Source organism: Giraffa tippelskirchi, chromosome 13 (genome assembly GCF_054371585.1).
Source record: "Giraffa tippelskirchi isolate mGirTip1 chromosome 13, T2T-mGirTip1v1.2.pri, whole genome shotgun sequence".
Taxonomy (NCBI): Eukaryota; Metazoa; Chordata; class Mammalia; order Artiodactyla; family Giraffidae; genus Giraffa; species Giraffa tippelskirchi.
Genome location: NC_137287.1, coordinates 85,952,333 through 85,965,677, shown reverse-complemented (window position 1 = coordinate 85,965,677; position 13,345 = coordinate 85,952,333). Strand labels below are relative to the sequence as shown.

General features: G+C 48.8%; 1 protein-coding gene across 2 annotated transcripts; it reads left to right on the top strand.

The window, feature by feature from the left end:
- The first annotated feature begins 914 nt into the window (after positions 1-914).
- VSX1 (visual system homeobox 1) lies at positions 915-13,048 on the top strand. 2 transcript variants are annotated; one of them, XM_081560470.1, is made up of 5 exons: positions 915-1,338; positions 3,949-4,027; positions 4,607-4,730; positions 6,780-6,960; positions 8,269-8,558. In XM_081560470.1, exons 1-5 carry the CDS (start codon positions 915-917, stop codon positions 8,556-8,558), a joined length of 1,098 nt encoding a protein of 365 aa, XP_081416596.1. The 2 variants fall into 2 exon arrangements, with proteins under 2 accessions (XP_081416596.1, XP_081416597.1); XM_081560471.1 differs by lacking the exons at positions 6,780-6,960; positions 8,269-8,558 and adding an exon at positions 13,034-13,048.
- The last annotated feature ends 297 nt before the right edge of the window (positions 13,049-13,345 follow it).

Here is a 13,345-nt window from a genome sequence, read left to right as displayed (position 1 = left end):
TTAACAAATACGGGTGCTTCACGTGAAAATCAGGCTTTCTTCGAGTAATTATAACATCTGACAATAATTTGCTAGCTTCTGTGTGGGGTGGGTCCCAGTAGACAAGCCCTATTTTCCAACTTACCTTCCCCATTTAGAGCTCGCCAGATAATATACTGGTACATACTTAGAATTTAAAAATTCACTGTTCATCTGAAATTTCGATTTCACTGGACTTCCTGTAATGCAATTTGCTAAACGTGGCGCCCTGCCCTGGCCCGGCCAGTCCGCTCAGGCCTGTCTCTGTTTCTTCTCCAGCTCCCGTGAATTTTGCGACTCGGGACAGTCCGGCCGCTAAAGCGCTGGGGTGGGTTTGGCTGGAGGTGGAGTAGGCACGGATTAAATAAATGTTTTCCACTCCTTTCCCCTTGGGGATTTTCAGGGAAGGCCTTGGCTCAGGCGGTGGCGTTGGAGGGCTGGCGGGGTTCATATTGGTGGTAGTGGGGAGAGTGTGGTTGGGAACGGAGTCTTGGTCTTAATGGGCGGCTGGATGCGGGGAGGGCGGCTCCACGCTGGGCCTCCACCGGGGAATCCACCGGGAAGGGGAGAGAAGACTCCGAAGGAATCTGGAAGTTTCGGCGTTTAGAGGTTTAGGGAGGGGACGACTCGCGCCGAGAACCGGAGTGGGGTTGGTAGACGGGACGACTGGAGAGGAGAGAGGAGAGGGTGCTGATGGAGGGGACCGCAGCTGGGAGGGCGGCGACCGAAGGGAGGGGGGCAGGTGGCGTCCCCATGTCGCGGGGTCCTGGGCGTGACGCGTCCGCGCCGCGCTGATTGGAGCCCTCCGGGCGCCCGATTGTATAAAGCGCCTGAGAGCTGCGCCCCCTCCGCGAAAGTGACGGACGAGAGGGTCCAGCCTCGCCGCCGGAGAAGCCATGACCGGCCGAGACGCGCTTTCCGACGGGCGTGCCAGAAGCCGGGCGCTGGTGCCCGGAGGCCCGCCCACCGGCTCGCGCCCTCGGGGCTTCGCCATCACCGACCTGCTGGGCCTGGAGGCCGAGCTGCCCGCACCTGCAGGCCCCGGGCCGGGATCTGGGTGCGAAGGCCCGGCAGCCGCGCCCCGCGCGGGCCCAGGGCTCGGAGGCTCCTGCCCTGCACGCGGAGCCCTTCCGCTGGGCCTCGGCCTCCTCTGCGGTTTCGGCGCGCAGCCCCCTGCGGCCGCCCGGGCACCCTGCCTGCTCCTCGCCGACGTGCCCTTCCTGCCGCCCCAGGGGCCTGAGACCCCCGCCCCGCTCGTCCCCAGCCGCCCACCGCCCCCGGCCGCCCGGCAGAAACGCAGCGAGAGCGTGTCGACGTCCGGTAAGGAGGCCAGTCCGCGCCCCTACTGTCTCTTCCCTCGGCTCGGGTGGGCAGAGTGACACTCTGGCGCCCTGTCGGGCCCCACCCCAGCCCCCCAGATCTACAGAAATGGGGATCCCAGAGCGTAGCCGCGCCGGGAAGCGCATTCTTGCACCTGCACCCTCTGCACACCCCCCGCCCCCACCCGGCCTCTGCTCTGGGCTTGGTGGCCGCCACCCCGCGGACACCACCACCGGATCCGGACCCGCCCTGGGGTCTCGGCGACCCAGCCTCCGGGGGACACTTTCCGCCACGTGGGCTCGGCCTCTGGGTGCCGCAGGGGTCGGGAAACCTGGGTGGGCCTGCCTCGTTCATCAGCGGCACAGAACCCGGTACCCGCCGGCTCCAGGAGGGATTAGACGAATTGATTGACGGATTGACAGGCCCTTGACAAGCGCGGGGCGGAGGCCTGGATCTGTCCTCCTCCGGGTGCTGAAGAGTGAGCCTGGGCACCCCGCTTTTCCCCTACTCCCCGCACCGGAGAAACGACCTCGCTCGTCTTACAGCAGCTGTGCCCAGATCCTCAGAGAAGTCGGCACGGACTGTGGGGGAAAGCGGGGAGCAGTGGAAATCGACAAAGACAGGGCGGAGAAGTCGAGAGGTCTGGGGCATGGGGGGAAGAGAACGGAGAATTTCAGAAGAGTTCGAGGGAGAACAGCTATGTGATGGTAGACCGCAGAGCTGAGCATCCAGGCGGCTGAATGCAGAAACTGCGCTGGTCTCCACTGCTGATTAAAGGAAGCAAGCGCGGCCAGCAGACAGCCACTCTGAGAGGACTTTATTTCATGAGTGTCTGCTAGGTGCCAAGTTGCTTCGGTCCTGTCCGGCTCTTTGAGACCTGATGGACGGTAGCCCGCCAGGCTCCTCTGTCCATGGGATTCTCCAGGCAGGAATACTGGAATGAGTTGCCATGCCCTCCTCCAGGGGATCTTCCTGACCCAGGGATGGAACCCGCATCTCTTGTGTCTCCTGCATTGGCAGGGGGGTTCATTGCCACTAGTATCTAGCAACTAACCACCCCCTCCATTAGCTGTCTCACTAAAAATGTAGGAACCAATGTAGGAATCCAATTTCATGGATTTTTTTCCCTGTGAGGACGCATAAAGCTAAGGCAAAATACAACCACATCTTAGCCTGTGAGGGTATTTCTCAAGACCAACACCAGTACTGTCCTGTGGAAACGTCATGTGACTGCGAGTGTAATGAAAGTTTCTTAGAGCCACAATAAAGAGGAAAAATAAATAGGTGAAACAGATTTAAATACTATGTCTCATTTAATCCAATACCTACAAAATATTGTCATTTTATGTGTAATCAATGTAAGAGTTATTAATATTTTACTTTGGGGGGTCTATTGTCTTCAGTCCACTGGATATTTCATGCTCACAGCAGGTCTCAATTCAGACTGGCCACATTTCAGGGCTCCATAACCTTATGTATCTAATGGTACCAGATTGGACAGTACAGATAGTATAATATCATAATCCAATTTTCTGGTGAACTCATTGATGTAGGAGTAAAACTGATATTATTTTACTACTTTTGCTTTTATTAATTTACATTTAGTATTTTGAAACAAATATGCTTTTTAACAACAAACCTGACCATAGTTTGGTCTTCTAAACTTTCTTTCAACCTAAATCTTTCAATATAATGGATTTTAAAAGATAAAGCATAGTGGAGTGAGTTCTTAAAATTTTTGATGTGGATCTGTGAATCATCTGGGCACCCTTGCCAAGAATGAGTTTCCCAGGTCCCACTTTCAGAGATTTGAAATCGGTACAGCAGGGCAGGGGGCAAGCTCTGAGGAGGGTTTTGATGTCACAAACCTCAGACCTCCCCTTGAGAAGTGTTGGCGTAATGGCTAAGATGAGGAACGTGAGATGGAAGCAGAAGGAAGTGTGTGAATTTGGAAGCTGAAGGGAACAGGAAATGCAATTAGTATTCAAGTAGCCTAAGCTTCACACACATCTGGAGTTTGAATCCCAACTTCACTGTTGACAACCTTTGTGATCTTGGGCAAGTTAATCTCTCTGTGCCTTGGTTTCCTCCTCTGTAAAAAGAGGATAATAATAGCAGCTGTCTTGGAGTTTTTTAAATTTATATCGGAGAAGGCAATGGCACCCCACTTCAGTACTCTTGCCTGGAAAATCCCATGGATGGAGGAGCCTGGTAGGCTACAGTCCATGTGGTCGCTAAGAGTCGGACACGGCTGAGCGACTTCACTTTCACTTTTCCCTTTCATCCACTGGAGAAGGCAATGGCAACCCACTCCAGTATTCTTGCCTGGAGAATCCCAGGGACGGCGGAGCCTGGTGGGCTGCCGTCTATGGGGTCGCACAGAGTTGAGCACGACTGAAGTGACTTAGCAGCAGTAGCAATGTTGATATGCATGGGCAGTCAGCTAAGCGCAGCACTTGGAATACGTCATCAGATGGGACAACTGTGATCTTGTCTTATTAAATATTCACATCCCCAACAAGTTCATAGCTTCAGTTCTCAAATTAAAATCCAGAGGGCAAAATGAAAAATGTGCTCACCTCTAAAGTCCTCTTCTCCTTGTGCTAACAGATGAAGACAGCCCTTCTGAAGACAGGAGTGATCGGAAGGCGTCCCCAGCCCCCAGCAAGAGAAAGAAGAGGAGGCACAGGTACTAAGATCCCACATGGGATTCCCCACCCCACCTTCCTTGAGACCCTGTGCCTGAGAAGGTCTGGTCCTGCCTTGGGGCGGCATGGGAAAGGACACAGTAGCCATTTTGGAATGTAATTCTGCCATTCCTGGGGGCTGCAGGTCAACCTTTGTAGCATTTTATTAATGATGATGATGATTATTTAAAAAAGTTTTTTGCCACACCATGTGGGATCTTGGTTCCTCAACCAGGAATGGATCCGTCTGCATTGAAAGCAGAGTCTTAACCACAAGACTGCCAGAGCATTTTGAGCACAGCACTATTTGGACCCTGGAGCATTTTGAAGACACGATTTTGTGGGCCCCTAAAATAGGCCTTCTTAAAATGAGTTGGTGGAATTTATTGAGGAGAGAAAAAAGGACCTAAAGAGCTCTGTTTTGCTTGAACCAAACTGTGGACTTCCCAGAGGCTACTCATTTGGAGGTGGGGCACCCAGCTCTCATGAGGTGGGCAGAGGTGGGGAGCAGGCACGGGGTCCTCAGAGGCTGGGAAGCCTGGCCGCCTCCTGTGGTCATGTGCCCATGTGCCTCCGTGCAGGACCGTTTTCACCGCCCACCAACTGGAAGAGCTGGAGAAGGCCTTCAGTGAGGCCCACTACCCTGATGTGTACGCCCGGGAAATGCTGGCCGTGAAGACTGAACTCCCCGAAGACCGAATACAGGTGCAGGGGCCCCCTCTCCTCCCCAAGACATCCAGAGACCACACTGTTCTCACACGCAGGGAGTCAGCCCACAGCCACCTCGAAACAGCCCCCTCCATCCACAAACTGAGGGTCGCTTAGATGCCAGAGTCTTCCTTTGTGTTCATTTAGAGAGGATGACCCCTGTAGCTTTCCAGGCTTTTTACCTTTTATTAAATCATTCTTAAAAATTATACAATTTGTGCTGCATCTAGAAATTATGTAAAGATATCAATGAAAAAAATGACTATCCATCCATGGCAGACCCTCAAAGAAACCAGTGTAAGTAGCTGATGAGGACTTTCTGCATACCAGCCCCATGCCATATACACACTTGACCCTGAAATACACACTCATATGCACACAGAAGACTGGTCTTTGTCTTCATGTTAAGCCATTCTATGTGCTGACGGCACATCCTCTCCAAGTCAGAAGACATGCCACTCACTCCTTTTTTTTTTTATTTTTTTAATTAAAAATATATTTATTTTAATTGGAGGATAATTACTTTACTATACTGTGGTGGTTTTTGCCATACATCGACATGAATCAGCCATGGGTGTACGTGTATCCCTCATCCTGAAGCCCCCTCCCACCTCCCTCCCCGCCCCATCCCTCTGGGTTGTCCCAGAGCACTGGCTTTGGGTGCCTTGCTTCATGCGTCAAACTTACACTGGTCATTTATTCTACATACGATAATGTACATGTTTCAGTGCTATTCTCTCATATCATCCCACCCTCGCCTTCTCCCACATAGTCCAATAGTCTGTTCTTTACATCTGTCTCTTTTGCTGCCTTGCATACAGGATTGTCGTTACCAACTTTCTAAATTCCATATATACACGTTAATATACTGTATTGGTGTTTTTCTTTCTGACTTACCTCACTCTGTATACTAGGCTCCAGTTTCATCCACCTCATTAGAACTGACTCAAATGCATTCTTTTTTATAGCTGAGTAATATTCCATTGTGTATATGTACCACAACTTCCTTATCCATTCATCTGCCAATGGACATCTAGGTTGCTTCCATGTCCTAGCTATTGTAAACAGTGCTGCAATGAACATTGGGGTACATGTGTCTCTTTCAATTCTGGTTTCCTCGGTGTGTATGCCCAGCAGTGGGATTGCTGGGTCATATGGTAGTTCTATTTCCAGTCTTTTAAGGAATCTCCACACTATTCTCCATAGTGGCTGTACTAGTTTACATTCCCACCAACAGTGTAAGAGGGTTCCCTTTTCTCCACACCCTCTCCAGCATTTATTGTTTGTAGACTTTTTGATGGTGGCCATTCTGATCGGCATGAGATGGTACCTTATTGTGGTTTTGATTTGCATTTCTCTGATAATGAGTGATGGTGAGCATCTTTTCATGTGTTTATTAGCCATCTGTATGTCTTCTCTGGAGAAATGTCTATTTAGTTCTTTGGCCCACTTTTTGATTGGGTTGTTTGTTTTTCTAATGTTGAGCTGCATGAGCTGCTTGTATATTTTGGAGATTAGTTCTTTGTCAGTCGTTTCATTTGCTATTATCTTCTCCCAATCTGAAGGCTGCCTTTTTACCTTGCTTATAGTTTCCTTCATTGTGCAAAATCTTTTATGTTTAATTAGGTCCCTTTTGTTTGTTTTTGTTTTTATTTCCATTACTCTGCGAGGTGGGTCATAGAAGATCTTGTTGTGATTTATGTCAGAGTCACTCACTCTTTTTAAATAATATTTGACACTAATCTTTTATTAAGATAAAGCAATCCAACAACTGAGGTTAGAAGGGACCATTGCTTGGTGAACATTCCCCTCAGAGTAAAAACTGGCTTCTTTGCACAGTGCGGGGTACTCTGATTTTGTCTTGTCATCCTTGACTCCATGGAAACTTCGGTGGAAATTGATTCGGATCACCTAGCACTACCAGTCCTGTGAGCTGTGAGACAGGCCAGGTGCTCCCAGAGAGGGTAGCTGGCCCTTGCACCCCTCTGTGCTGGTGGGGGGTCTCCTCCTATAAGCCTCTCTGCTTCCCCTCCCACCTCAACCTAGGTCTGGTTTCAAAACCGGCGTGCCAAGTGGCGGAAGCGAGAGAAGCGCTGGGGCGGCAGCAGCGTGATGGCCGAGTATGGGCTCTACGGGGCGATGGTGCGCCACTGCATCCCTCTGCCTGACTCCGTCCTGGGCTCTGGGGAGGGCGGCCTGCTGGGCTCCTGCGCACCCTGGCTCCTGGGTAAGGAAGAGGGCCTTGCGGCCGCGCTGCACAGGCAATGTCCGGGGTCCCTACGCCTGGAGGGCCACTGCCAAGCCAAGCAGTGTAAATTTACTCTGATTTTTAATTAATTACAAGGCCTGGACTCTGATCAGTTGCCTTATTTTTCACTGGAACTGTGTAGGCAGTGTGTGGACAGGTCCAGTCAGGCCCTGGTGTTCTGAGTGGAATGACACACGTTCATTACGTGAAATATGTATTTCCAATGTTGAGTGCTGTCAACCATACAGTTCAGAGCTCATGGCAATAGGAAGCAAGACGGTGCAGGCAGTGAACCTGCAGGCCGTTAACCGCATGCACCCTGGACTCCAGAGGTCTGGTTCTCTGTCCCGGTTCAGCAGGTAACAACCTGTGACGTACCTGTTCTGTCCCCTAGCTTTTGTGCTAGAACAGTCTGCTCTGTTGGGGTTCAAGCTTTGAGGCTGGATGTTCTGAGAAGCTGGCATCCTTACTGGTCTGTTGGCTATTACCGGAGAACCACGGGCTTGGAGAAATGAGTTATAGACAGCATCTAGGCAAATTAGGTGGAGAATAAAAAACAAAGCAGAATATTAGGATTAGGGGGATGCTCGCAGGGGGCCAATTTTAGGCTGGGGAGGAGGAGGGTTTTTGTTCAGCAAAACTTTTTTGAACCCTTACCCACGTGAAACTATGCTGGGACTGGAGATATCATCTTTGCCCTCAAGGACTGGAGAGCCTGAGAGGGAACGCTGGGCAGGTCACCTGGCCCACCCCTCTGAGCTTACATTAGCAGGTGGGGTGAGCTTACTGAGTCTACAGGTCTGCGGCCTTACAGGAAAGTGGGCCTTGGGTTGCCAGACACCTGACTTTTTGAGAGAAGCTGGACATCTGGCTTTTGATGTAAGTCTCTTGATTTTAAAGTCTTGCCAGCAAACTTTAAAATAAAAATTTAAAAACCACCATGTCATCCAAATAAGGCACCTGCCCTGGCTGTGCCCAGTGTACAACCCCTAATGTTAAGAGTTACCTACAAGACTCTCTGGCAGGCCCCAGACAGGCACCAGCAATGGAAATCCTAATGGGATTTAGAGAGCAATGACAAGGAAGAAATTTTACTTAATTGCTATATTTAAAGATTGGAGAAGGAAATGGCAACCCACTCCAGTATTCTTGCCTGGAGAATCCCATACACAGAGGAGCCTGGCAGGCTACAGTCTATGGGGTTGCAAAGAGTCGGACACGACTGAGTGACTAAGCACATATTTAAAGATATCTGTTTTTATTTATTTTCCTTTTATTTTTTGCCAGGGATGCATAAAAAATCCGCAGGCACGATAAGGAAAGCAGAAAGTGAAGAAAAGCTGGCAGGACGCTGGGGCTCTGACCACCTCAAGGAAGGTTATAGCCCCCGTCAGGCAGGACCCCAGAGGGGCTTGGAGGAAGGCGGTCCTGTGAGCAGTGTGGACGACGTGGTCATTGACCTCTCCAGCTCCACACGCCAGGAGACTGAGAGAGTGCAGCAGGGGGCCGGGGCCCAAGGACGTCCAGACTCTGAGGGGCTAGAGGGGCTCCAACATGGGAAGGAGGGGGCCTTATGAGCCCACAGGCCTCTACCCTCAACATGCAAAGGCTGGAAATGTGCACATGCCTCACCAGCAGTTTTCAAAAGACAAACATTGTCCAAGACAAATGCTCTCAGCTGGATTTTCCTCTTCCTGTGTCAGGATAAAATGCAACGTCACTTGCTTTAAGAAGACAAATGGTGACTCTTGGAACATTACACTGCATTCTAGAATGGAAATCATTCCTTGAAGACATGTGAATCAATTCATTAGATCTAACACTTTCATTCTCTTCTGTAGAACTTGAGGAGGGAGGATTTCAAGTCCCAAACACATTCTCACTGCCAGACATCCTGAGGTTTGGTTCAGTAGACTGTGTAGATTCACAGGCTAAGTATGTTGTCCTTACACTGAATCCAAAAATACAGAAGTATTTAATCTACAGAGAATCATATATCTTCATAAATAATGAAGACCTTGTGCAGCCCCCATATGAATGAAATATGATATTCTTACCTTGAACTTGGCTTTAGACATTCCCACTTTCTTGTTAGACAATGATTCTGTGTCCCTCTGAGTGTCATTTGATTGGGTCTGTGCGTATTGGAATGCTTCCTCCAAGGAAGCCTTCTTTCCCTTCCCTTCTGATACAGCAGGGGACCATTTCTGAACAACTGTTGAATATCTATAAACAGTGTTTTAAGGTCAGATCAGGCGTCTCGGTTTTTTAAAATTTATGTTTGAGAGCACTTTAGAGACTTGATTTTGTGAATGTTTCCTTGCCTCTATTTCCTTCCTTATTTATTATTTAAAAATAAAGGTTTTGTGGTTTGCTCGGTTCTCATGCACCCTCTCTGTCCACATGTTCATCTACCGACTGCCCTGACCAAGGGCATCCCCATTTCCTGCCTCAAACTTTATGCCTGAAGCCTTCATGCTTGGCTGCAGCTCTTACCGTGTGTTGCTCTGTAAACTTCTATAGGGCAGTGGCCATGTCTAACTCCTTTTTTTTAAAAAAAGGAAAACTATTTATATTGAAGTATACCCAATTAACAATGTTGTAATAGTTCCAGGTACACAGCAGAGCGACTCAACTATATATTATACATGTATCCATTCTCCTCCCAAGTCCCCTTCCATCCAGGCTGCCATGTAACATTGAGCAGAGTTCCCTGTGCCATAGAGTAGGACCTTGTTGGTTATCCATTTTTAAATATAGCAGTTTGTACATGTCGATCTCAATCCACCTGCAATGCAGGAGACCACCTGTAATGCAGAGACACAGGTTTGATCCCTGGGTGGGGAAGATCCCCTGGAGAAGGAAATGGCATCCCACTCCAGTATTCTTGCCTGGGAAATCCTGCGGAGAGAGGAGCCTGGTGGGCTACAGTCTATGGGGTCACAAGGATTGGACACAACTTAATGACTAAACCATGCTCACCACATGTCATTCTCAAATTCCTTAACTATCCCTTCCCTCCAGTCCTTTCTGAGTTCAGAGTCCAGACAGAGCTTGTGGCTCACTGATGGGGAAGCTGAAGGGGAAAACGTGCCCCCCCGCCCCGCAAAGAGGCAGAGAGGAAGGATGGTGGGGACCTTCTACAGGTTAGCACCCCTCAGGCCAGACTTGGCTCTTTAGTCTCTGCAGATGAGAAAACAGAGCCTCTTCCCTGTGGCCTCTTTTCTCATCCTGAGCTTGTCCCAGACTACTGTGGAAATTAAACGTCACCTATCCTTACGTTGCAGCAGCAAACCACAAGCCCCACTTTCTCTCATTCATTCTGGCACCTGGAGATCTCGCTCGAAGCCTGGGCCTGATGGTGGGAGGGCTGTTGCGAGGAGAATCTGGAAGTTGATTTCTCTGCCTCCCACTGGACTCACAGAGCAGGCCCCAAGTGACACGGCCACACTTCTTCCATTCTGTCTCCTGTCTCCAGCCAGTTCTTGGATTCTTGCCTCCATCTCTTCCTAGTTTATCCAGAGTTGAGTTTGAGGGAGAGAGCTAGTAACCTGTGCAATTTATATATATCCCACTCATAAAATATTATTCAGCCACTAAAAATAACAACGAGGCATATTTCTGTGGAAACATGTTCATGAAATGTTGTTGAGTGGAAAAACTCCTAAATGAATCCCCCAAAGGATACAAGTAGAAAAAAATAGGTAAAGCAGAATAAAAATGCAATAAAGAAACAGCTGGCATAAAAACGATACAGATAGTGGACACATTTCTAGGCAAAATTACCTAAAGGAGGAGAAGGCAGGTAGAAGCAAAAGAGAAAGGTCCTAGAGACAGTAATAGAGACCATTTAAATGTATCTCGGAGAAAGCAATGGCAACCCACTCCAGTACTCTTGCCTGGAAAATCACATGGACGGAGGAGCCTGGTAGGCTGCAGTCCATGGGGTCACTAGAAGTCGGACACGACTGAAGCGACTTAGCAGCAGCAGCAACAGCAAAAAAATGTATATAAGAACACTGACGTCGCAGTTTTCTCAGTCATAAAATGGGAATCATAATAGAACACTGCAAGAGAAAGGAAAGATGTGAATAAAGTGCGTACCTCCGTTTCCAGCGTGGCAGAGAAAGAGAAAAATAAATATTGACTATTGCTGCCACTGTTACTGGCACTCCTCTTAGTCTTCAAGGCTCAAGGAAAATACTTACCATCATCATTATGTAACAACATGGGACCCAATAAATAAATCATGGGCTACAGGTCAGAGCACCGTGCAAACAGCTGTTAAGAGCCCCAGGGGCAACGGCTTAACTCCACTCAGTGTCTGCGGGCGAAGGAGAGGGACGTGCCCAACACGGAGAAACGAGCCTTGCCTGGTGAACTTGAACCCGGGCTAGGCCTTCCAGCAGCTGGGGCACGCAGGCAGGGTCTGTCCTGACTCCTTCGCCTTTCCCCCTGGCTTGTACCCCCACAAAGCCACGGGACGCTCCGCAGGCCTCCTCACTTCCCATTGGTCAGAATTACTGTCACTCTTGGGTCTAAACCAATCGTGAATCAAGGGGACAGAATTCCTCCTTTGGCTTAAGCCAGAAATTCACTGCTGGAGAAGGACATGGCAACCCACTCCAGTACTCTTGCCTGGAAAATCCCAAGGACGGAGGGGCCTGGTAGGCTACCGTCCATGGGGTTGCGAAGAGTCGGACACGACTGAGCAACTTCACTTTCACTTTTCATTTTCATGCATTGGAGCGGGAAATGGCAACCCACTCCCAGTATTCTTGCCTGGAGAATCCCAGGGACAGAGGAGCCTGGTGGGCTGCCGTCCATGGGGTCGCACAGAGTCGGACACAACTGAAGCGACTTAGCAGCAGCAGAAATTCACTGCAGGGAGATCCAACCAGTCCATCCTAAAGGAAATAAGTCCTGAATATTCAGTGGAAGGACTGATGCTGAAGCTGAAGCTCCAATGCTTTGGCCACCTAATGTGAAGAACTGTCTCATTGGAAAAGACCCTGATGCTGGGAAAGATTGAAGGTGGGAGGAGAAGGGGATGACAGAGGATGAGATGGTTGGATGGCATCACTGACTCAATGGACATGAGTTTGAGTAAACTCTGGGAGTTGGTGATGATAGACAGGGAGGCCTGGTGTGCTGCACTCCATGGGGTTGCAAAGAGTTGGACATGACTAAGCAACTGAACTGAACTGAACTGAAAAATTCACCTGTGGTCCCCAAGCTCCTCTCGCCCTGAAACTAAGTATCATTGGGCTTCTCCCAGCAAAGAAGAAAAAGGAGTGGCCGCTGACCAGCCAAGGGTCAGGCTGGCCACAGGCGGGATGTGAAATAATGTATGTGACACTTAAAAAAGAAAGCAGATGAAAATCCTTTGAAATGTTCAGAGCGTTTATCTTTGGATCATGGGTTAATGGATATTTCTTTTCATATTTTGTATGTTTTGTAAACTTAGTATGTAAAAATAAAATAGTTACTATGAATAATATTAAAATGCTAATTCCTCTTTCTCGATTTAGGGCTAAGTACACACAGGACAAGAATCTCATTTAAAAAACAGCGAAAACATTTTATGATACAGAGTCCGTATTTTGCCTGCATCTCTTGTTGGGTCGATACAAGTGCCAAGTTGATAGGAAACACATGGTTCCTTTAAACCCTCACTCAAATCATGCAGCCAATGGGAATCGGACCACCAACAATAGGACAGAATTGTTCCCAACTTTCAAAATTGCTTGCCAGCTGAAATTTTGACTGTAAAAGCCTAAAAGGAGATTTTAAAAAATTATAATTTTAGCAAGGTCAATTTGGACGGGTTCCTACTATGAACCAGTGTCACCCTGGCTGCCTTTTAGTGACAAGAGCAGTCCATCAGTGCATGAGAAACATGTATGACCCCAGGAGATATTTTCAGAAATGACAGAAGAACAAGATACAGCAATCAGTGTTATTTCTGCGGGTTCGCCAGTATAAATACAATGAACTATTGTTCTTGGTGGTCTACAAATCATGTCCATATTGTCTTTTTTGATTCTCACAGCAGGTGAGAAACTGAGCTGCAGAAAAATTAAGTGAACTTGCTAAGCTGATTCTCAATTTCTAGGGCTCAGGGCCAGAAGAGCTAAGTCACCCTTGAAGCAGACAGAGGTGATGGCCTGCTCGGCCACACATGGGTCCTGCCTGAAGCTGTTTGGTCAAGCCCGAGAGCAGACAGTCTGAAGAGCAGGGAGAACAAATGTATGCAGATACAGAAGTGGCAAGGCTGGCCACCAAGGAAAGCATTCACTTTATGTTTTAAAATAGTTATTTGGCTGCACCAGGTCTCAGTTGTGGCATGTGGGATCTAGTTCCC